The sequence below is a fragment of the Astatotilapia calliptera genome, chromosome 2 (assembly GCF_964374335.1).
Source record: "Astatotilapia calliptera chromosome 2, fAstCal68.1, whole genome shotgun sequence".
NCBI classification, from domain to species: Eukaryota; Metazoa; Chordata; class Actinopteri; order Cichliformes; family Cichlidae; genus Astatotilapia; species Astatotilapia calliptera.
This window is the reverse complement of record NC_137423.1, coordinates 22,129,752-22,151,823: the sequence shown is the minus strand read 5'-3', so window position 1 is coordinate 22,151,823 and position 22,072 is coordinate 22,129,752. Positions and strand designations below refer to the sequence as shown.

Sequence of the window (22,072 nt, the reverse complement as noted above, 5' to 3'; positions counted from 1 at the left end):
AATTGATTACCCCCTTTTTGGGCCGGCCTGCCTCCCCCCTCCTCACCACATTCCACACCGGACCACCAAGACCTGCACACAGGAGTCCCGGAGCTGGGAACACACGGCAACAAAGAGAGCACTGGAGGGACTGACTGAGGCATGCAGAGAAAGGGAGAGATTTGACTGACAGGACAGTTTTGTACCCGAGTCCACTTGAATATCCACAAGTGGTGGGCTAGACGGGAGCCAGAGAGTGGTTGGGAATGTGTGACACAGGCTCATTGAATCCAGGGAGGCAACTGGATGCATGTGAATCATCCTCGGTTGGCCATATAGTACGTGTACAAGTCGACATCTAGCCTGCTCCGCTTAGTAAATCCCTCTGAGTGCACGTGCCTGTCAAGCACAATACAAGGTTTTAAACAAGCGCCTCACAGTACATTTTTGGCACTGCAGGCCACAGTTGAACACAACTGTATCATTTGGCGGCTCTTGCCCTCATGCAAACTGTGGGGAATCCTGATCTGGCCTTGCGGTTTTCCGTATTTTGATTTGAGAGAGATGACACCCCCCCCCCCCCCCCAAAAAAAAAGAAAAAAAACCCTCCTTGTTAACACATCCTGTTTGCTCGCTGTTTAAAAAGAAAAAAAACGAAAGAGTCGACTGTGCCTCTTCTCTCCCGACTGACACATCAGATCATTTTCTTCTCCCACCGCTCGCTGTTTTGCAGCTCCTCTGGGAGGTTTTGTTTCACTGCTAGTCTTTCCCTTTTCTCCCCTTCCTGTTCTTTCTCTTCAGTCAGAAGTGGTTCACTGGCACTTTCCTGCCTTGCAGCCCACCTAGCTCCTGTCTAGTCTCCTTTTACCACTGTTGTTCACTTGACCTGAAAGGGTTTGATTATGTGAACGCCAAAAGTAAGCCACATTTCTTGTTATAGCTTTGCACACGCTTCTGATGGTTAGGGAGGCACCAGTAAGACGTCTCCCAGTATGAAAATATGTTTAAAAATTTGGCTTTGACATGAAATGATGCTTTTAAACCCACAAGCTGAGGAAGTATCTGCTCTGAAACACACAAAAATGTTGTCTGTGTATCAAGACAAGCACTTTAGGCTAGTTTTGGTGTGCTGTCAGATCACTTGAATACCTGCTCTGTATGCTTTTGGGTTGTTTTATCACAGCTACTCCCTCACCACCTCAGCCTGTCTCTGCCAGTTGACTCCAGGCTTCTAAGCTGCTGCTTCTGCCACTTTTTTTGTCCTGATATTTGAGCTGCCGTTTTGCTGACCACTTGGTGACACCCGGCCAGCTGTGAGGAGTGTGGTACAGGGTCGCTAGCGCTGATCTCAAACTGCAGGGGTGGAGTGTGACACCCCCCACCTCCTTGCCTGTTGCATCGTGTCTCCAATCACTCACTCAAGTCATCTCACCACGTAGCGTGGAGTGTGGTTAAGATGTAGGTGTAACTCGACCAAGGTTAATTGATTTCCTCTGAAGCCCCAGCGGGCTTGATGCCCCGTGTTGATAGTCATGATCGTCATTAGGATTTGTGTGACCACCAGAGGCCTGTGCGGTTGGGGAAAGCTGTGAGGGAGCGAAGCCAGGGACTTGCCTGGGTGTTTGGGCTGAAACCCCAGTGCTGGGTGCAGGCCAGAGGAGCTGTAATCCTTGCTAATTACTCCCAAGGCCTGCATCAAGACTCCCACTGACATGGCAGTCAGTCACTTAGCTCAACTTTCCAAACTGCAGTTAGCTTAATAGGTTTCCTAATATTTACCCATTCTCTCTCCTTGTGCGCTGCTCACTCTTGGATTTATTTTCATATAAATTATATTGTTTGAGATCAAAAAGCTCTCTTGTTTTTCTTGCGTAAACATCCCCCAAAAAAAGCAATAGTCAGATTTTTGGCTGCTCGACATAGCTTTGTGAACTTGATAAGTTTGCACCACGATAAAAGTAGGTTTTGAAAAGATGAAGGAGACAGCGGCAGATGTTCTTCTGGTTGAGGCCGGGTAAAGGAGCGTGATAAAAAACATACACATAAAAGGATCGAATGCTTTGCTAAGTGATGGCTGCAAATCATTTGGTCAGTGTGTGCTTTGTGGGCAGAAAAATTACTCGTTATGTGGGAATGCGAGACGGCGCGCCAGTGGTTGAAATATTGTGAATGACTGAAACAGCAAGTAGCTTTGATTTATCGACCCATTCGGTGCACATCGTCGTGAACAGACTGAGCCATCCATGACTGAGAACCATTAAAGCATTGTACCCCAACGTTTAGTCTTTCCGCTCCTTTTGACAGTCGGCAGTGAGTGCTTCTCTTCCCAACGCCTCTGTTGGGTGTCCAGTTTCGTAAGGCCCAACAGGTATATCAGAATCTTTGTTGCCCCCCCCCCCCCTTGTAGCTTTGAGCTTCCAGAAACGTGATCTCGTACCTGACCTCATTCTGCCTGGGGGGGCTTCGCCGGGCCCCGTCCTGCCTCAACATCTGGTGGACTTCAGCTGCTTTTTGAGGTCTGTTATAAACATTGTCAAAGAGCTCCCAGTCCTTAGGAGTGGTTCGTTGGGTTTTACTACCAACAATGAAATGTATTGTTTGCATGTCAGGTCTTTTAAGAGCCCTCGTATGTTTCGAAAAATTAGAATTTTTTTGAGTGGCAGGGTGTTAATTTGGGTTTTGCGACTTGCACAGGGCACACATAAAGGCCACAAACTGGTTTAAGCTTTCTCCATATATTCTACTGCATAGCTCTCATGCGTTGTGTGTGAAGCACATCTATTTGCAAGCTTAACGGTAGTCCATTTCTCTGACAGCACAACAGTGTTTGCGCAGGGTCCCCTGGTAAAGCACTTGGCGTTAAGTAAAGAGTGTTTTTCATCTTCTCCTTTAAAGTCTGTTTTCATTTGTGTGCCATGAGTCAGTGGAAAGATGGAGGGCTGGTGTATAGGGACAAGCCAGGAACGTCTTTTGTGCCTCCTCCCCCCCCCTCTTGCTCTTCCCTTGTGATAATCACGCTGTGCTGTAACTTGTTCTCTCCATTTGTCTGCAAACTCTGTCTGCTTGTCTCTGCAAATCTTCAGCGTAACAGTCTCGCTCTCTCTCGCTGTAACTGCGTCACATTTCCTCGCACGCGTGTACACGCAAACACTGAAAGACTAAAGCGGCAAGGTGGAATCTGTAGTTGAAGCCATGGGTCTAATACTTCAAATCTGCGGCTCATCAAAGGCAGCATCACCTGAGAGATAGATGTGGGGAAGGTTAAAAGATTAGACCAGTTGTTAACGTGAATCCAACGCGTGCTGATAGATGGTGCAGTTGTTGAGGAAGATTCCCAGCAGAGTGATGGTAGGAAGGAACGTTTCTTGATTTACTTGCAAGTGTTTAGTGTTGTCTTTTCTTTTATGTACGAATCTGTTCTCTGTGCATTACTTGACACAGATGCGTCAAAAACCAGCTGGCTAAGCGGAGCTGAGTAGCAGTCACCCCACTGAACCGGGGCTGATTTATGGACGGGAGGTTTTCAGAAAGTAAAACATGTTGCAGAAAGTTTGTGCGGCGCACACTATGAAAGTACCCCAAGCTAAATCATATCCTGAACCAAACCACTTCTGTTTGAACTATGAATTCCCCATAACTATGTTAATATGAATTATGGCTTCAAGCGCCCTCGTGGTTGGAGGCTAAACTCGCAGTTGTGTTGGAGGCCTGACCTTTCTGTCTATAATCTAATTTCAGGGCAGTTATGACCGTGGTTTGACCTGCTTCTTTCTGGGCCGAATGTTGAACCGTTTTATTCTAATTTAAGAGCATTTAATTTAAAATGGGCATTTTAAGCACTAATGCCTGAACCCGTTGAATCCACATGCACAGTCTTTAATCAGAACATATAGCTGTTTTGCATGCATTGGTCAGGGATTCAAGTCCAGCAGGTGAACTTGCAGAGCAGTTGCGGAACAGCGGCTGGAATTTGGTTTGACTTGTTAAATGCACTTGGGGAAGTTAAGAAGCGAGCTGAAGTCCTGACAAAGCAGTGACCTGGGAAGTGGTGTAGGCAGGGAGCTTTTGTGTGGGGAGACAAAGCCGGAGATGCAGGGCTGGGATGGGAGAAGGGGGAGAAAAAAAAAAAAAAAAAAAAAAAGGCCGAACCAGAGGCCAGGGCAGTGTTGAGGAATCTCCCCAGGGGCTTCTGGGTAAATGTTCATGGATGACAGCGTTTTGGAATGTTCACAAATGGAGAGTTTTAATTGGCCCGAGCCCCCGACTGGTTTAGTAATCAGAAATGGACTCTGGTGGCGAAGGGCTCCGATTTATGGATCCTAGTGTGAGGTTTGTTTGTTAGGTTGAGAGCCATTAAGAGAACAACTCGCAAGCTGGACAAAATCTTGCAGATTTTAGCGCAGATAAAGCCTTAAATGTGACATTTCTTCACTCTAAATTGGAGCTGGGCCGTGCTCTGTTTTTCTGCTGAGATGGCAGGAGGCATCTACTGCTTTTGTTTTTGTTTTCTTAAAAAAAAAAACAGTAGATGCACTTTAGGATTTTAATGATTTTTTTGCTCTTGCACCGCAGCAGTAGCCACATTTTTATTTTTTCCCCCTCCTCACACTGATGCCACGTGACAAGTACATTTTGGCAGTTTGGTGTTTTCACAGCTGTGCGGTGGAAGAGATTTTAATTCTTGATTTATTTAAGGAAACATCATTTTGCACAGTTATTATCCAAAGCTCTGTGGCTGCCTGCATAGCTCTGAATATTCACTCCAGAGAGTACTCCGCTAAACCTCAACTTCCTCCCTCACAAATGGATGGTGAACATTGTTCTAAGTGGAGTAAATCTTTCACGTCACAGGCGGTGTTCGAGTTTCCCAAGCTCGACACTAGTGATCAACTTCCTCTGTGACTGTAGTCTGCATTAACCTCCAAGGCTGAAACAACATCGGTGCCTTGACTCATCATGTGAACGATGGTCGCTTTATGGTCAGCTGACTAACAGACTCAGAGTTGTCGTTACTTGACATCTTGTTAACCTGCTGTGAGTGAAATCAAAGCTTCCCAATAAGATGAACAAGAAGGCGGTCCTTCAGACGATGCTTGGCAACAATGAGCTAACCTGCAGTGTGATGCTGAGTGTTATGTCATGCAGTCAGCCTGAGATGGTTGTTGGGTTCTTTTCCTGCTATAAAGGTGAAAAACAAATCTCTAAAACTTACACGAATATTCCTCAAAGTTAAAAAATAATAATTGTTTACAGCCCTGCTATAGAGACAACTATCATTGTTATTGGACATATTCAGTAACGGATCAACAAAACGCAGTTTAGTGTATGGTCTAGAAGTATTGTAGCACATGCAGTTTTTGTCTAGGATGAAAAACTTCATGAAGATGGTGATCCTGCTGAGGGAAAACCTTTTGTTCCAGGCACGTTTTCTGTTTTTGCAGATGTTTGGATTTAAGTTTGAAATGACCGTCGTAAAAGATTTTACCCCTTAACTTAAATTTTTAAAGCCATTGCCCACTTCACTTGCATCCTTTACAAGCTAGAGGGTAGTTACGAGAGCTGTGTGTGTGTGTGTGTGTGTGTGTGTGTGAGAGTGTGAGTGAGTCATAGGTTAGCTGGAGCCTGTCTCCAAAAACTGCCACTCCCTGTGAGGAGCCACAGCTCTACAGCATGTGTTGTAGTGTCTTCTTTAGAGCAGATGTCCAGGTCAGTGGTGCTGTGCTGTGTTTGTAGAGCAGACGGGATTTCTGTGCAGACACTTGACTTGACACACAGCTTATGATCAGCTGTGTTCGTTAGCTTTGCTTCTATGCAGGCGCTGACGACACCGCTTGAGTAGAACCACGTTAAACAATCGTTTCTTGTCCATCAAGTGCAGAATTTGTTGGTTCGGTTATTCTTAACTTCACAAACAATGGATACAGGGCAGCATTTCTACCCACCATTTTGTTGAGGCTTGTGACTTCAGACTCAGAATTCCCCTCCCAGCACATTCAGAATCTCTTGGACGTCCCTAATGGTGCGGGACCCAAAAAGCATTATTGGTTTGGCCAAAGCTGCCATAAACTTGTCATTACTCTATTTTTGTAAGGGCTGAAGTGTAGAAAAGGAGTAGGTGGAAATATCGCCCTGCCCTGATGATCTCCATATGAACAGCCCAGTCTCTAATAATGGTTTCCGCTTACAGCATAATGTTGCTGAACATTTTCTCCCTTTGCGGTAATTCAGCTGAAGCTCAGTATGTATTCAAGATATTAGAGTGTGCGTTTAACGTTGCTTTATTTCTTCTTCTTTTCTTCTTCTTCTTTGTTCTTCTTTTTCTTTCTTCTTCTTTTCCCAGTTGCTGAATGTGATGGTAGTGGTGTTTAAGCTTAAAAAGGGGGCACACTTTTCAAGTTGATATCTGAACAGTAATTACTTTAACGTAATGGTCACCTTGCAGACATGAGTAGGTTGACTCCTCAGAAGGGAGCAAGGAAAATGTGGATGTGGAAAGTGAACCAGAGACACTTCCCCCTCCCTCCCTGAACTAGTGCTGGCATGATGCCCTTCAGCAAGTCTGCGGTTGTACTGAGTAGCAGGCAGTGAATGTTTGTTATAACCCCCCCCCCCCCTTCCAAGCTGTAAACAAGGTTTGAGTAAGGCTTGGTTAAAGAATTTCTTGAAAAGCACTTATCCTAGCTGTACTGTGAAAAATCACGGGATAAAGTAACACTAGACTGATGTCATGGCAGACACTGAATCGCTAAGCCCTGCACAGAGAACATTCATTCCCTCATTTTGCATAGCTGTGAGGGTGTAATTTCGAAATACTCGCTTCCCAAAGTAATTAGTGAAAGCTGACTTAAAAAGCGAAGCATTTTTTAGTCTGTACTGAGTTATTTAGTTCTGCATTAAGCGCAGAATTATTAGAATTCTTTTGAACATTACATTAGCTGAGAAAACTAATGGATCAGTGACGAATGAGCGAATGAGTCAAAGGATTTCTTAAAACCCGGATACAGACGACAACTTTAGGCTTCTTGGAGATGAAAGGGAGGCAGAGAGGGAGACAAAAAGAACGGGCTGATTTGACAACATGTTGCAACAGGAAAGAATCTAAGAAGGGAATGAGTTGGAGGGGGGAATGCTATGATTTTATGTTTTTGGAAGGGATATGCGCAGCTGTTTGCTTATTTTTTCATCTCTTTCTCCTCATTTAAATCAATCCACAATTTATTCTGCCCTTAACGTCATGCTTGTGCGTAAAATATCACACCTTTTTTAAATGAGCGGTGACGTCGACCTGCTCCGCCGCAGGTTTGGTTCACGTGATTGTGCCTGACAGGATGTGGCGCAAGAAAAGAAAGTTGCCCAACAAATGGCACCAATCTCTTAACCCCCTCGGGAAAATTGCACCGCAGACAGAGGTGAGAAGCAAAAGGAGAATGTTATGGCTGAAGGGTGTGCAAATTTACAACAACGTGTGTGAGTAACGCTCAGCAGACTAGCAGCACTCTCCCTTTTACAGGACCGAGCATAATATGTGAATTAATAGTGAACCTTTGCATTCACGGGTGTTGTTTTTCATTTTTCTTTCTTGTACTTCACTCGGCTGGGAATGTTTGAATCTTTTGTTTTATATATTGAGCATTCACACATAAATCAGAGCGACTTGGAAGGCGCCCGCACATTTTTGGTGTTTCGAAGTGAGATTTCCCAGCTTTCGCCATCTCAAACGACCTGCATTCCACTGGGACTGAAGTGTGTGTTTGTGTATATACACGAGCTTTAAGCTGCATTTATCATTTTAATTATTTACAAATGTTGATGGTCGTGTGAAAGCTCGGTGTTATGGTTCAGTCACAGATGACTAGGCTCCAATTAGTGACAGAGCGCTGTGTATGGTTCGTGACATGCTGCACCCTGTGGCCTCCTCCACACCTCTCTTTGCAGTTTTAACAATTGTAGTGTGTGCCCGTTAAGTAGTCCTTTTTATATGTTGTCTGTTTCCGTGTCTCTTAATTGCCTGTACTTGTGAGGATTTTTACAATTTTTGTTTGGGGGGATATGTGTGTTGGCAGCGTTATTATTGGAGTGATTGGGGTTTGAGGCATGACTAACTGCGTGTGTGGTGGATGTGCTGGCTAGCGGACAGGGAGGGAGAGGAGGGGTCAGAGGACAGGACCTCTCTCAGAGGAGTCGCTGTTAACCCCTGACCTCGCTGGTTAAGCCTGCAGGGTGGTGGCGGGCGAGGCGGCAGCGGGGGGCACTTTGAGGTCCGTCTGGTTCAGGGGCACATGATGGCAGGCAGAGGGGGTGGCGAGGTGTCTAATCTGGTTTTTGTCTGTAAGGCGTTTTCACCTCCCCCACCATCCTTCCTCTGAGAACAAAGTTTGAGAGGCAGGACAATGTCAAAGGGAAGTGACTTATTTTATGAGCCATTTAAAGGGGATGGTGGTCGCTCCCCCCTCAACAGCCACAAAGGAAAGGCCAGAGAGGCAGCAAAGAGCCCATGAATGCCACGACACAGTCGCATGTTTGTTTACAAGATGCTACTCTCTCGTTTTCCCTGCCATAAATTGCAGTTTTCCTCTTCTAAGTGACACTTGAACAATGCTCTGTCACTGTGTCTTATTACATCTTAAAGTACTTGGGGAAACTGGAGGGGATGACGGAGGCCCCTCAAAGGAACTCCATCAGGCAACTCGTCGCACAAAGACTATTCATGCTAGTGCTGGTGGAGAAATGACTGATGCATCAACTGACAAAGCTTTTTCCTTTTTTCCCTGCAATGGTGAGGCAGAAACATGTCAGTGGGATGTTGATTTTTATAAGCTCTAACTGTTCGTTTTCGCTGCGCGCTCTTTTTGTTCCAGCGGGTGCCGTTTCTCTCCCAGCGGTTTGAGCAATTGGCTGCCAAAATGTTTTCACAAAGTATGCATTAGCTAAGATTCTTCAGTTTTCAGAGACCTAATCCTTTGAGCTAACAATGTGACATTTGTACAGACATTCCTGTGAAATATTGACCATCTCACTTTTATTTGTGTACTTTGGTAACTACGTCTATTTTCCACATGGATATAGCCCTTTTGATTGTACGCCTGCGCTGTGGGCAAGCAGGGGGCCCTGCTCGAGGAGAGACTGGATGGTTGTTTCACCTAAAAGTTCAGCCTGTGTGTGTGTGTTTGTGTGTGTCTGCGTACCTCCAATCAGGCTCCTCATACAAAGAGCCATGTGTTGAGCGGTGATGTGATGTGTGAATATGTTTAGGTATGGGGTGCCAACTGTGCCTGGGTATGTGTGAGAGGTAGGTGCATATGTTTAAAGGAACAAGGGGGATGAGTTTGAGGAGAAGGGGTGACTTGAGGCTTATTTGGACTCGATCCCAGACAGAGGCGTCCAGTTTATGGCGCCAGGGTGCATCCCTCCCTCTGGTGCCCCGTTTAGACCATTGCACTGCTGAGAGTCACGTCTGACCCTTAAGTTTCATTATTTTTAAGTTCTAGGTGCTTATTCAAACAAGCTAGGAACTATGATATGTTTGATTCACTGTGCTGAAGAAAATCTTGGTGTGTGTGTGTGTGTGTGTGTGTGTGTGTGTGTGTGTGTGTGTGTGTGTGTGTGTGTGTGTGTGTGTGTGTGTGTGTGTGTGTGTGTGTGTGTTTGCAATCTTTTTATGCTGTGCTGCCAAGAAAAATCACCAAAAGTCGGGCCCTGTTTGCTAATAGAATTCAATGGGCGTCTTCTATTACATTTACAGCAGTAATGAAAGCAGCCTCAAGATGTCACAGAGAAACACATCCACATTGTCAGGGTTGTCATAGCAACGCATTAAACATTTGAAGATAACACAAGGCGGGGGAAAAATCCCAGTCATATGCTTTGATTTTAATGTAATCAAACCAGTTTCAACAGGCAGAACCTCAGCTGCAGCAGAGCAGCTTCCCTGAGTGTAACAGAAACGAGTAACACAAGGAAGTGAATAATAACTGATTATCAGCGCTGAAAGTGACGGGAACAAAAGATGAGCTTATGGTAGCTTTGCCAGGGTTATTCAGGACATGTTAGTGAATGGAATGGCCAGATGTGGTTTACATACGGTTCTTTTAGTGTCACTTAAAGGAAGTACAGGGTTTTGGGTTTTTTGTTTGTTTGTTGTTTTTTTTATGTTGAAAAGTCTCAACTTGTCATAAAATGTTTAAACCAATAATAACCTTTTTGAATAACTGTGAGGGTATAAAGTATTAATAGTGTGTCAGTAATGTGGGAACTTGGTGAAATCTGAAAACACTAATCCAGGATTTTTATGTATTTATTTTTTTGAATGAGTGGCTGATAATCCCAAAGCGTCAGTCCATGAATGACATGCTAGTCCTGCAAGTAGCAGGAACGTGTTCAGCACAAGCTGGTGGGGAAAACTAAACTGGCTGCTGGTGCTGGGATCCAGTGAAAGGATCCCTGTGTTCTCCCAGTTTCCAACAGCTACATTTAAAACAAAACATTATTGCAGCTGCGGCTTGCATACGTCCTCCATTGACCCTCCTTTTAATTGGATGGTAAACTGACTTATGGCAGTTCGCATTTTGTCAGACACAGTATTTGGGTTTTAACAGAGATGAACAGGCTGCTGTTTTGTTTTTGTTTTTAATCGAGTCAATCTTTCAGAGCCATGTCTGTCAGTTTTGTACCCCAGCTGTTCGTGCTGAGATTCTAGGGGAGAAGAACACCACTTGTCTAGTATAACGAGCCTTGAAGAAGGCATCACTTGGCACTTCCCATATGGAAAAGATATATATAAATCTTATAAAGTTTGTATCTGTCTTGTGTGAAACTTGTATGAAAAGCATATAAGAGTGAAAACAGAAATAAGATCCCTTGAAAAATTATATAATGAAACTTGTATGTTTTGGATACTTACTAAAACAATGTATGAAAGTAATGAGAAAGTGGCCACTTTCATGAGTAATCACATATAAGTTTTTACTATTTCTTTTCCATATGGGTTACTCTTGATGGAAATCTTATGCATATATACACTTTCAGTTCACACCAAAATAGGGCTGCCACGATTGGTCGACTAGTCACGATTACATCAACTATTAAAATCGTCGATGACTGATTTAATAGTCGATGCGTCGTTTGAAGCTTTGTAAGATCCCAAAAGACGCAGGAATAAGTAGTAGGATTTAAGAGTGTAATAACGGACTGAAACAGAAGATGGCAGCACTGCATGTACAAGGATGCCAGCTGCCATTAAACCCCGAAGAAGAAGCTGTGTCCCAGAATTCATAGCACGGCCCAGCGCAGTTGTCAACAATGGCGGCAGCTAGTTAGTTTTAATATTACTCTTATTATTCTTTCTGGGTCACAAAATAAACGTTTAACATATTTTCAGGCGAGAATGTAGCTGTGTAAACTTCAAATATCTGCTCAGTTTATCAAGACACCACATATTTTCAAAATCGCTCCGACGTTTTCGGAGACGTCTGTTACCCACTAGCTCGATAGCTAGCTGGGGGCAAGGCTCACTAGAGCCCGTGAGAACGCCGGACTCCCGGCAAATCGTTTTCAAACCCACCGCCATCTTTCGCTACTCAGGTTAAACATGTAATATAAGTCACTTAGATAACTTACAAATGTTATTGTTTGGCTTTTTGTAGTATTTTATTTGTTCCTGAGTAAATTAGTTTGGATTAGATTGAAGTTATAGTTTTTACACAGCTGAATAAACGTCAAGCAGACAGCTGATTATCAGAAGTGTGAGATGCTTGAGAATTTACTCCGGTGTCCTGTAGAGCTGGGCGATATAAGATTTTTTCATATCACGATATGTTTTTTTCCCATTTCAGGCGATAACGATATCTATCACGATATAAGCCAAATAACTATATTTGTAAGATTTAAATGTGCCGTTGCTCACAAGTAAAATGTGAAATAATCAGCAGCTTGTTTTGATTTAAATATTTATTTCCCATAATAAGTTCAACAGGGTAGATGTACTTAAGGAACATGAGACTTTTTCAGATAAATAAAGGCAAATATTGCAAACTACACAAAAGGCAGCCGCTAAAGCGTTTAAGTTTCAAAATAGAACAAACGAAACAGACTAAATTGTCAATTCCACTTAGAAACAAAATATTAATTCTAAAAATAAATCTTAGTTTGTTTTACAGAAAAACAGACAAAACTGACTAACTTTTATCAATATCAAATAAACTGAGAACTAAAAGGAAATTCTCAATCTCTCCTTGTTGTATAGCTTAGCTTTTCAAACAGTTTTAACAGTTACTTTAGTCTGACAAAAGCCGAATGATGAATTAGCGCTTCCAGTCAGAGACTGAGGCTACGTCCACACGTACACGGGTATTTTTGAAAACTGAGATTTTCCGTTTTCGTTTTAAAAAAAATAATCCCGTCCACACATAAAGGCCGAAATGAAGGAAAACGCTGCTATGAACATGCCAAAGCAGCAGGTGGCGCTAGATTCCTAACCGTGCCGAAATGTTGGCCAATCAGAAGTCTAGAAGCCTCGGTGGGAAAAAGTAAACAAAGCTGGGGCATAGAAGCAGAACCGAGTCGTATGTGTGGAGGGACAGTAACTGTGTGTGTATATGTAAGCATTTAAACACTGCAGAGAGTAGAATTAACAGTAACAGTATTGTAGGAATTCATTTCACCGAAACAATAACGTGGCGCACAGTGTGACGTCAAAAAATGCGCACACCTCTGACGCTGCGTTTTCTCCGTTTTTCTAGTCCACACGTAAATGCAAAAACGAAGTTTTCAAAAATATCCACCCTGGCCGGAGTTTTTGAAAATCTTCGTTTTCAGTGACCAAAAACGCCGTTTACGTGTGGACGAAAGGTGCAAACGCATAGAAAAATCTGCGTTTTCAAGAATGCCCGGGTACATGTGGACGTAGCGCATGCACCAGTTTATTGTATTTCCAGACTTGCTTTCGGCACAATTTACAGTGCACGCTACTCTGTTTTTTTGTCAGACTTGAAATAGCCGAAATACCTTCACACTACGGAACTTCTATGGCTCTTCCGTTTGACAATCTCTCCGGCATTGGAACCATCATCTGTTTTCTCTTCGGTAACCTTCGGTCACACTCGGTTGATTTTTCTAGTCGGCACACTCATTTCCTCCATTACCCGGGCGGTACGGTGGCTGGCTGCTTCCCAAACAAATACACATGTGCGGCTTGGCACTTGTGCTGTACGTAACAAATCACGTGACGTGACGCTGCGGCTGTGTGGCTCTGCGCTACTTAATTTGGATTGGCTGTTCTTTTTTTTTTCTTTTTTTTTAAGAGGACAAGAGCGGCGAGGTCTATCGCGATAGTTGAATTTTTCTATCGAGAAAAAGTTATATCGCGATACATATCATTATCGTTCTATCGCCCGGCTCTAGTGTCCTGTTATATTTTAGATAGCAAGGAGCAGACAGATGAGTTTATTAAACTTCACTGAAACAACCTGCAGATTTCATTAAAATTTAATAAACTATCATCTTGTCTTTATTTTTAGTTAGCACATACCTTAAACACTTCAAGCTGTAAGCTAATGATAGTTATATAAGAGCAGATGTGTGCTGGTGCAATAAGCTGTACGTTTTACGTTCAATGGATGCATGATCTGATTAGTTGACTAATCGCAAAAATAATCGATGACTAGTCGACTATCAAAATAATCGTTTGTGGCAGCCCTACACCGAAATAAGGAGTCCAAAACCTTCTAATTTACATTACTTGGAGAGCATTTTCAGACTCCTCAGCCCAGCATGCTTGCACATATGTTTATCTCCATTCATGTGCTTGTGGTTGACGTCAGCGCACTTACCTGCAGTGTGGGCGAAAAGTTAATCGTTTCCTCTTAAACACTGTTTAGGAGGGACAGCACTCAGAGAAAGCTTTGGCACTGAACTATCCATCAAGACAGGGGAGTGTCAGGATAAGAGCGGGGCTCTATAAAGCGGCCAGCTAAAGGCTCCTCTGAGCTGCAATTAAGTGCATTTAAGGGGGCTTTAACAGCCAGGGTGCGTTTGATTTGGTGAGAGGTGAACCTGTTATTTCTCAGCATAAGGTCTGAATCCCAGGGAAGAAATCAATGACTGATCTGCATTACTTGCTGCTACAGTGACATTAACAGCATCATAATCGAATCTTAAATTTTGTTCCTCGAGTTAATTTGTGTTGACTTGCATGTTTCTCAGATGACGTGGAAATTTAACGCACGTTCTCCCTCGTCTGTTCCAGGAGTCCCCCTGAAAGTGTGTCCGCAGGGCTACTCCTGCTGCACTGTGGAGATGGAGGAGAAGCTAAGCCAGCAGAGCCACACGGAGATCAAAGCTCCCGTCTCCAAGCTTAGCACCAGCCTACAATCCACCTTCAAACAGAGGCATGACCACTTTGACAGTAAGCAAACACACTGGCTCACAAACACATGCAGCTTTTCAGGTTATGTTGTAAGACTGGCTTTGGTTTCCTCATCACAGCATTTGTGCTACACTTTTATTTATTTTTATTTTTTACCCTTTTGATGGACACTCCCACCTGCCAGCGCACTGCTCATAGCAGAGACAGCCAGTCTGTGTCTTCTGGCCTGTCCACCTGTCTCCCAATGTCTCTGCTCCCTGTCTCATCGTCCCCCTGAAGGAAATGTAAAAAAATAAAATAAAAGAAATACAGGCTTCCCTTTCTCCAGAGAGACACGCGTGCTTCCAGACGGACCACACACATCTTCAGATTTAGTCGTCTCTATACTTCCTGTTCCTCTGTGTGTGAGCACATGTGTGTATGCCTGTAAATATTGGGATCAGGTTTCCCCTGCTGAGGGCCAGAGCGCATGGGAACATGCAACAGTGCTGACTCACAGAGGAAGCAGGGCAGCTCTGAATACCTTCAACCACCAAACCATGCCACCACTGCAGCCCTGCGATGATAGGATAGAGGGGAGGATGAGGATTCCCAAACAGGCTGAGTGGAAAAACATGGGAAGAAAAAATATTTTTAGTTTCCCGGTGCATTGGAATCTTGCTTGTTAAAGGAGGTTATGTGCATAGCTCTGCATTGGTGTGCACACATGTGGGTCAGATCTTATGTGTCTGTGAAAGGCAGCGAGGGATGGTGAGTAACAGGGAGCATGTGTATTGCAGCCAGATGTGAAGAGGAATGTGACGTGTTGGAATGCAGTGGCTGCTCGAGCTGTCCCGCCCATCTTTTTCTCCTTTCTTACTGCCCTTTGTCCCCTTCTTATGCCTCACTCTCCCAAAAACCCCTCTCTTTGCCGCTCTTTCTCGTTCCATCTCTCTTCACTGTGTCCAAGTGCTGCTTGTGATTCACTGCGCTCAGTTCTCACGCATGCATGTCCTCCACCCTGTTTGTCTTGCACAACTCATCTGGTGCTTAGTGGCAATATTAAGGGCTGTTCTCATTACTGAGAAATCTATAAATTATTATTTTCTCGTTTAATCATCTCGTCCATAATATACAAAAACAGCCTGTAACAAATGGTCAGCTTCAGAAATGTCAGTGTCACGTTTAAGTAACGACCACAAACCAGGTTTAAAAACAACACCCGAGATGCGTGCGAGCAAATGAAGATGTTGTTTCCGTAACAGGGTTCAACTTTAGAGTGGAACGTTGAGATTAAAATAGTGTTCACGGTGTTTGATTTTAGAGGGACTGATACCAGAACCACAATTTCGTAAAAATAATCTTTCTGAACAATTGTGGCTTCGGCTCCTTATGTCAAGTTTATCCATCCAGAGCACCACCGATCAACTATTGCATAAATATTGTTTTGTTTAGGAATTTTTCCGCTATTATTCAGCACGGAGTGTTTTTCTAACGGAGTCATAACAACTGGCTTGCGCAAAAATTCTAAAGCTTGGCAGCGCCCAAAAAGAACGTCCAGTTTATCAGAAGGGCACAGCTCTACGGATGACCATGAACCTCTTCCCTGCGTGCTCCCTCCTCATCATCACTGTAGGCAGGTTGCTGCAGTCTCTCAACAGTTAGATGTGGGATCTCTTTACAAAGCCCTGCTGTGCTCTCTTCTACCTAAATCGCCAGGCCCTCTCTCTCTCTCACATCAAATGTGGTGACGGGCTCAGGCTGCCGGCCTATTATTTCCTTTTGTCACATCAAGACGCCACCGAAGGAAGCGCTTACAGCCAGTGAAATGGGAACAGGAAGTGCTCATTGGTCTGCTTACTGTTGCAGAGAAATGACAGCAGCGGCTGTGACATCACAAGGAGTGCGCACATGTGCACAAACGCAGCTGCACATGAAGGCGTTCGCTCGCGCACTAATAAACTCAGGAAGTAGTGTATGTGATTGGGCAGGCTCTCATCATGCGCCTGGAGCGAAGAGTCATGGCCAATTAAGACCAGAGCCAGAAATAGTTCTCTCTTTCTCTGTGTGTCTCGTCGCTGCGTGTTTATTCTGACCTCAGCCTGTCCTGCTGCAGTGACCCTGTCCAGCAGAGCAACTCCATGTCTGGGAATTAAGCGCTTGGATTATGGCCCCATTGCCTCCAGACACATACAAGCGACATCCATCTGAGCACCGAGCTCAGCAGCAGGAGGGACAGAATCCCATACCATAAGAAAAGGGAGAAGCTCGGCGACTAATTGGCACAAATAGGATGCAATTACCGCCTGGGCTGGGATTGGGAGGAGCATAGTTTATAGGGACACTAGTGGGGGGAGTTTTTGGAAGAGGAAGTGGGAGGAGATCGGTCAGTTCCTCTGTTCCTGTGATGGATTGGGCCCAGGATCGTTGTTCGTAATTTAGCGCTTTCTCTGCAGCACGTTGGAATAGTGACAAGCTGGGGGGGAGCGTGCAGGAAGGGAAAGACAGATAGTCGAGCAGGAGTCGTCCTTTTCCTTACATTTCCCTACAGCTGACACTCTCATGTGTAACCTTTCACCCAGATTCTCTCAGACCATTGGCTGAGTGACAGGTACATTTTTAATGGGGAAATCCAGAGGGAGCGTTCAGCTCCTCGGCCTGTTGGCAGACGACTGCGTGTCATAAATTGTTTTTAATGACAATGCAAGATGCCTGAGTAATGCTGCTCATACTTGGGCCCCTCAGCCTGGGCCAGAGAGCCTCCGTATCCCCGCCACCCCTGCCCCCACTGTGCCACCACCCCTCACACACCCTTCTTAAAAACCCGTGGGTTTGTCCAGACGCATAATGGAGCTTATCTGTTTAGCATATAGGAATTACTCCTCTAATTAACTGTAGAAAGGAAACGGAGAAGTTTAGGGTTGTCCTCGTGCTTCATGCCTCTCCCACCTCCTCCTCCTCCTCCTCTTCTTCACCTCCTCAGTCTCCTTTCACTGACTTTCATGTCAGTGTGGCTACTATGACATTCCAGGGGTGGGGGTGGACCATTTTGTTTTAATCTCTGTCAATGGAGCGTGGAACTTGGTGCCCTCTCCCCTGGCTCTGTGTGTGTGTCTGTGTGTGCGCGTGCACTTGTGATGGCGAGGAGGTAAATGGAGGGGCTGCAGTGTTTCCGGTATCCTTGGCGACACAGTAGGGATTTGAAGTTCTTAAAAAAAGCCCTCAACTTAACCCGCCCCAAGCCACCCTTACCCCTCCTCTATCTCATTTTTTCTTTTTAGTGTGTCAGTCTGAAGTGGAAGTGACAGCACTACTCGGGTCCTCTGTGTGAGTGTGAATGTGCGAGAGTGTGTTTGTGTGTGTACTGGTAGCAGAGAGCATTTAGTGACTCCCCCTGCGAGAGCATGGGAACTTTACATTTCAAAGCCACGCAGTGGGCACCCCGAGAAACTGCAACGGGACAGAAGGTCTGTGAGAGGGGGGTGGGGGGCACAGATAATGGATAAAAAGGGCGAGTGTGTGTGAGACTGAAGGTGAAACATGTTTCAGAGGCTCTGTGGAATTCTCATTTTATTCAGATTAAGAAAATTGGGCAAGGAGGGTGGTGTGGGGTCTGGGAGAAGGGGCTTGGATTATTTGGGGGGTGGTAGGGGGGTGATGGACATTCCTCAGGATGAAGTAGGTCATTGTTCCTCATCTCTAGTGAAGAGAGCTCTCTGAAGGAACTGATGAAGTGAAAGCAGGGGAGGGAGGCAGATGCAGGGCTGGTAGGATAGTAGTGGGAGGGGGGTGCATACAGGTCCATATACGGTAGCTGGGAGGGGCTGCTGCTGCTGGTGGTTGTGGGGTCGCATTATTCCGTAATCCTATTGAAAATGTCTCTGAAGGACAGTCCAAGAGAAGCTGGCAGAAAGGAAGGCGAATGGAATGTGACAACAGAAAAATGGCATTGATGGTGGTCAGTCTGAAGCACACTGATGTGGAGAGACATCTCTGCTGATGCTCCGCGCTCACCCCCTCGTCTCCAACTGTCCCCTAACACATTCCTTTTGCCTTTCATTAAAGATTTTATGCTTAAGCTCGTTCTAAGCGTGGGGCACAGGTGAATGGGAGTAACGTCAGTCTGATTTCAAATGGTGGCAGCAAAATTTTTAATGTACTGAAAGAAAACTTGGGCCTCTAAAGTCCTTTAAAATGTTGAGAGAGGAACACAACAGTAAGTTCAAAATGTCACAAAAAACAGGAAAAGTCCAACTGGGCAGATAGTCATAACTTTAGCCCTGAGCTCCTTTAGATGTTCTCTTCGTGACATCTTGAACTCTTCCCTGTAGACACTTAAATATAAACAATCTGACACTGTTTGTTCTTGCTCTTTGTCACCCGCAGGCTGTAGACTAACCCGGCCTTTCTTTCACATCTCCACAGAGTTTTTCCGCGAGCTTTTGAAAAACGCAGAGATCTCGCTGGACAGCATGTTTGTGAAAACATACGGGATGATGTATGTGCAGAACTCGGCACTTTTCAAGAACTTCTTCCAGTCCCTGACCCAGTACTACGTGTCCGGCAGCGCTGCCGTCAACTTGGACTCCATGCTGTCGGAATTCTGGGCCGACCTTTTGGAGAGGATGTTCCAGCTGGTCAACGTGCAATACGAGTTCAGCGACACCTACATGGACTGCGTCAGCCGACATACGGAGGAGCTGCAGCCGTTCGGCGACGTGCCCCGCAAGCTCCGCATCCAGTTAACGAGGTCCTTTATCGCCGCACGCACCTTTGTGCGTGGCCTGGCGCTCATGCCTGAGGTGGCCAATAAAGTTTCTACGGTAAGTGACGGAGCACAGTTTCAACAAAGAGAAAAACTAACAGCCGAGAACGAGACTTGTTTTCCTTGTAGTCCTGTACATCTCTGATCTGTAGTTCTCTTTCTCTCTGTCTGGTAACATAAACCACTCTGACTGTTCTGGTATGACTTGTTTTTCCACTGTACTGAGTGATTCATAGGCGATTAGATTAAACTGCTTTGTGGATCTGGCTTATGCAATTAATGGTCATGCTTTTTCAGAGTATGAGAATGTGTCTCTGGTGGTGTCGAGTGAGTGCTTCGGCTATGATGTAATGAAAACGGCCCACTAACTGCCCTCTGCCTACTCCAGGTCAGCGCCTCTCCCAGCTGTGTGCGAGCGGCCATGAAGATGTTGTACTGTCCCTACTGCTCGGGCCAAGTAGCCCTGAAACCCTGCCAGAATTACTGTCTGAATGTGATGCGTGGCTGTTTGGCTAACCAGGCAGACTTGGACACGGAGTGGAACAACTTCCTCGGTAAGCAGACGACATGCGAACAAGGGCACCTTTAGCAGCCACTGTTTAACAGAAACCTGCCCGTGATTACACCGCCTTATAACCATAATAGCTGAAAGTGTTTAATTTGGCAACAGAGTATATTTATGCAGCCTCCTGCTCCTGGGTTCATTGCCGCTTACTCATATTTCTTCAAAGATCATTAGTTTCATCGACTTTCTTATCTAAGCGTGCACCCCTTATTCTCCTTGTGAGCATGAAACCAGAGTGGCAATGGGATTTGTGACATGATAGACCCGGGGTAAATAAAGGAGGTAAACTGCAGTTCAGCTTTGGAAGAAAAACATTTAACATAGGAACGGTTTTATTGTTGAAAACCATGTACAAACATGTCCCTCATTCTTTAGTAGGTTGTTTAAGAAAAGGGGGAGGGAGGGGCTGTACATGCGGTGACCCTTGGAATGAATGCAGTCTTGTGCTGTGTACAAACAGACCCAGATCAGTTACATTACACTCAGGGGTGGTGCACACATCCACAGTTCTTCACTGTGTGCTTTATATTTATCCTGCATGATGGATCTTGTGACCAGAAACATGGTTTCTGACTATATCACCGTTACATGTGTCGATCTCTGGCTGCTGGCACCGCTGCGGTCTGCAGAGGCATCTGGTTTCTGTTGCCCCCTTGCTGTGCTGCAGCTTGATCCTGCCCTACACTAATGGCTCATCTCACTGGTTAAAAATGTCTCACCCTAATGCGAGTGCTTCTCCCTAGTGGTAGGAGCGTGTAATTGCTTTCCCCTGTGTTGATTTCAACTTGTTATGTTTTGGTTTTCAGATGCCATGCATAGTCTCGCCGAGAGGCTCGAAGGTCCCTTTAATTTCGAGTCTGTCATGGATCCCATTGATGTGAAGATTTCAGACGCCATTATGAACATGCAGGAGAACAGCATGCAGGTGTCGCAGAAGGTGAGTCTCATTTCAGCGCCTTTCAAATTAAACAAAATAAAAAGAGATGAGGATGGAATTATTAGCCCTCCCTTCCAAGTGCAGAGGAAGGACTTTTTTTAGCACAGCTTGTCCGAACATCTTTGTTTTATTTTGAATGCTTAGATTATTTTTACTTTGCATATAGAAACAAAATGATTTCACAAAAACTACCAGGGTCAAAATAATTACCTCCTGGATGCTAATAGTCGTTTACTCTTTTTGCTGGATAACAGCTTGCAGTCGTTTATGGTAGTTTTCAGCCAGTCTCAAACGCGTCTCCTGAACAAACTTTTGTTTGCTCATTCTTCTTTGGAGAATGTCTGAAGCTCCTCCCATTTTCAGTGGGATTCAATTCAGGGCTTTGCACTGGCCGGTCAGTAACGTTCACTTTGGTCTTCTGGGGGTAGGTCTTCACCAGGAGCGACATGTTTTAGGTTGTTGTGTTTGAAGATAAAGAGACGACTCAGACCCAGGTTGGTTTCTGACTGCTCGAGGTTTTCTTTTAAAATATTCACATAAACTTCTTTCTTCATGATTCCTTCCACCTTGATGAGATTCCCAGTTCCAGACACACTGAAGCATCAACCCATCATGATCCTCCCACCACTGTGTTCCTCTGTGGGGACGCTGTCCTCTGAGTTGTAGAACTCTCACTACTTTCTCCAAACATCAGCAAAGTGTCTGCAGCTAAAGAGCTGTAGTTTTATCTCCTCTGACCGAAGGACGCTCTTCTAGTCTGGATTATTTGTCTCCAGGTCGTTCTTAGCACACCTCAGTCTGGCTTGAAGGCGTTTCTTCTGCAGAAGTTTTTCCTGGTCTCTAACCTCGCAGCTCATTCCTGTGCAGGTCTATAGTGATTGTCTCCTTCAGACTACAATTTCAAACTTGACTAAGTCATTCACGGGTGTCTTGGCAGTTGTTCTCTCACCATTTTTCTTTCTAGTCTTTTGCTTCCCACTGCTGCCAGGCGTGTTCTGCGTTGTGTGTCTGTCTTTACATTTCTTGATGATTTTGTTTGTTTTTGTCTGAAATAATTCTTATATTGTGGGCAAATAGAAATAATTTATGCTTTCTGAAGAAACTAGTTTGTTTAGAAATGCTGTGTTGAAAATCCCTTCTATTGTTAAAAAAGCACTCAGGACATTTTTGACCAAAACGTAACATTTCACAGGGCGGCTAATCATTTTGTCTTCATCTGTAAAACATTTCTGTTCTTGTTCCTCCTCTGACAGGTTTTCCAAGGATGTGGAACGCCCAAAATAAGCGCCGGCTTTCGTTCCAAACGTTCTGTTAAAGAGTCCACCTTCACCAGCCGCTTCCGCCCTTACAGTCCTGAAGCAAGACCCACCACTGCTGCTGGAACCAGTTTAGATCGACTGGTGAGGACTAAGAAGGCAAAGAAGTGAATATCACATTTACTCTGAGTAATTGTTTTTGATCTTTTTCTTTTTGTGTGTTCTAAAC

At 44.8% G+C, this 22,072-nt stretch overlaps 1 protein-coding gene across 1 annotated transcript in view; it reads left to right on the top strand.

The window, feature by feature from the left end:
• gpc4 (glypican 4) overlaps window positions 1–22,072 on the top strand; it is a 32,842-nt gene that overhangs the window by 7,232 nt on the left and 3,538 nt on the right. Inside the window, exons 2-6 of the mRNA XM_026187258.2 lie at window positions 14,222–14,380; window positions 18,746–19,143; window positions 19,474–19,639; window positions 20,457–20,587; window positions 21,841–21,987. Of these exons, the coding sequence (XP_026043043.2) occupies window positions 14,222–14,380; window positions 18,746–19,143; window positions 19,474–19,639; window positions 20,457–20,587; window positions 21,841–21,987 (1,001 nt within the window). The remainder of the gene's footprint in view (window positions 1–14,221; window positions 14,381–18,745; window positions 19,144–19,473; window positions 19,640–20,456; window positions 20,588–21,840; window positions 21,988–22,072) is intronic.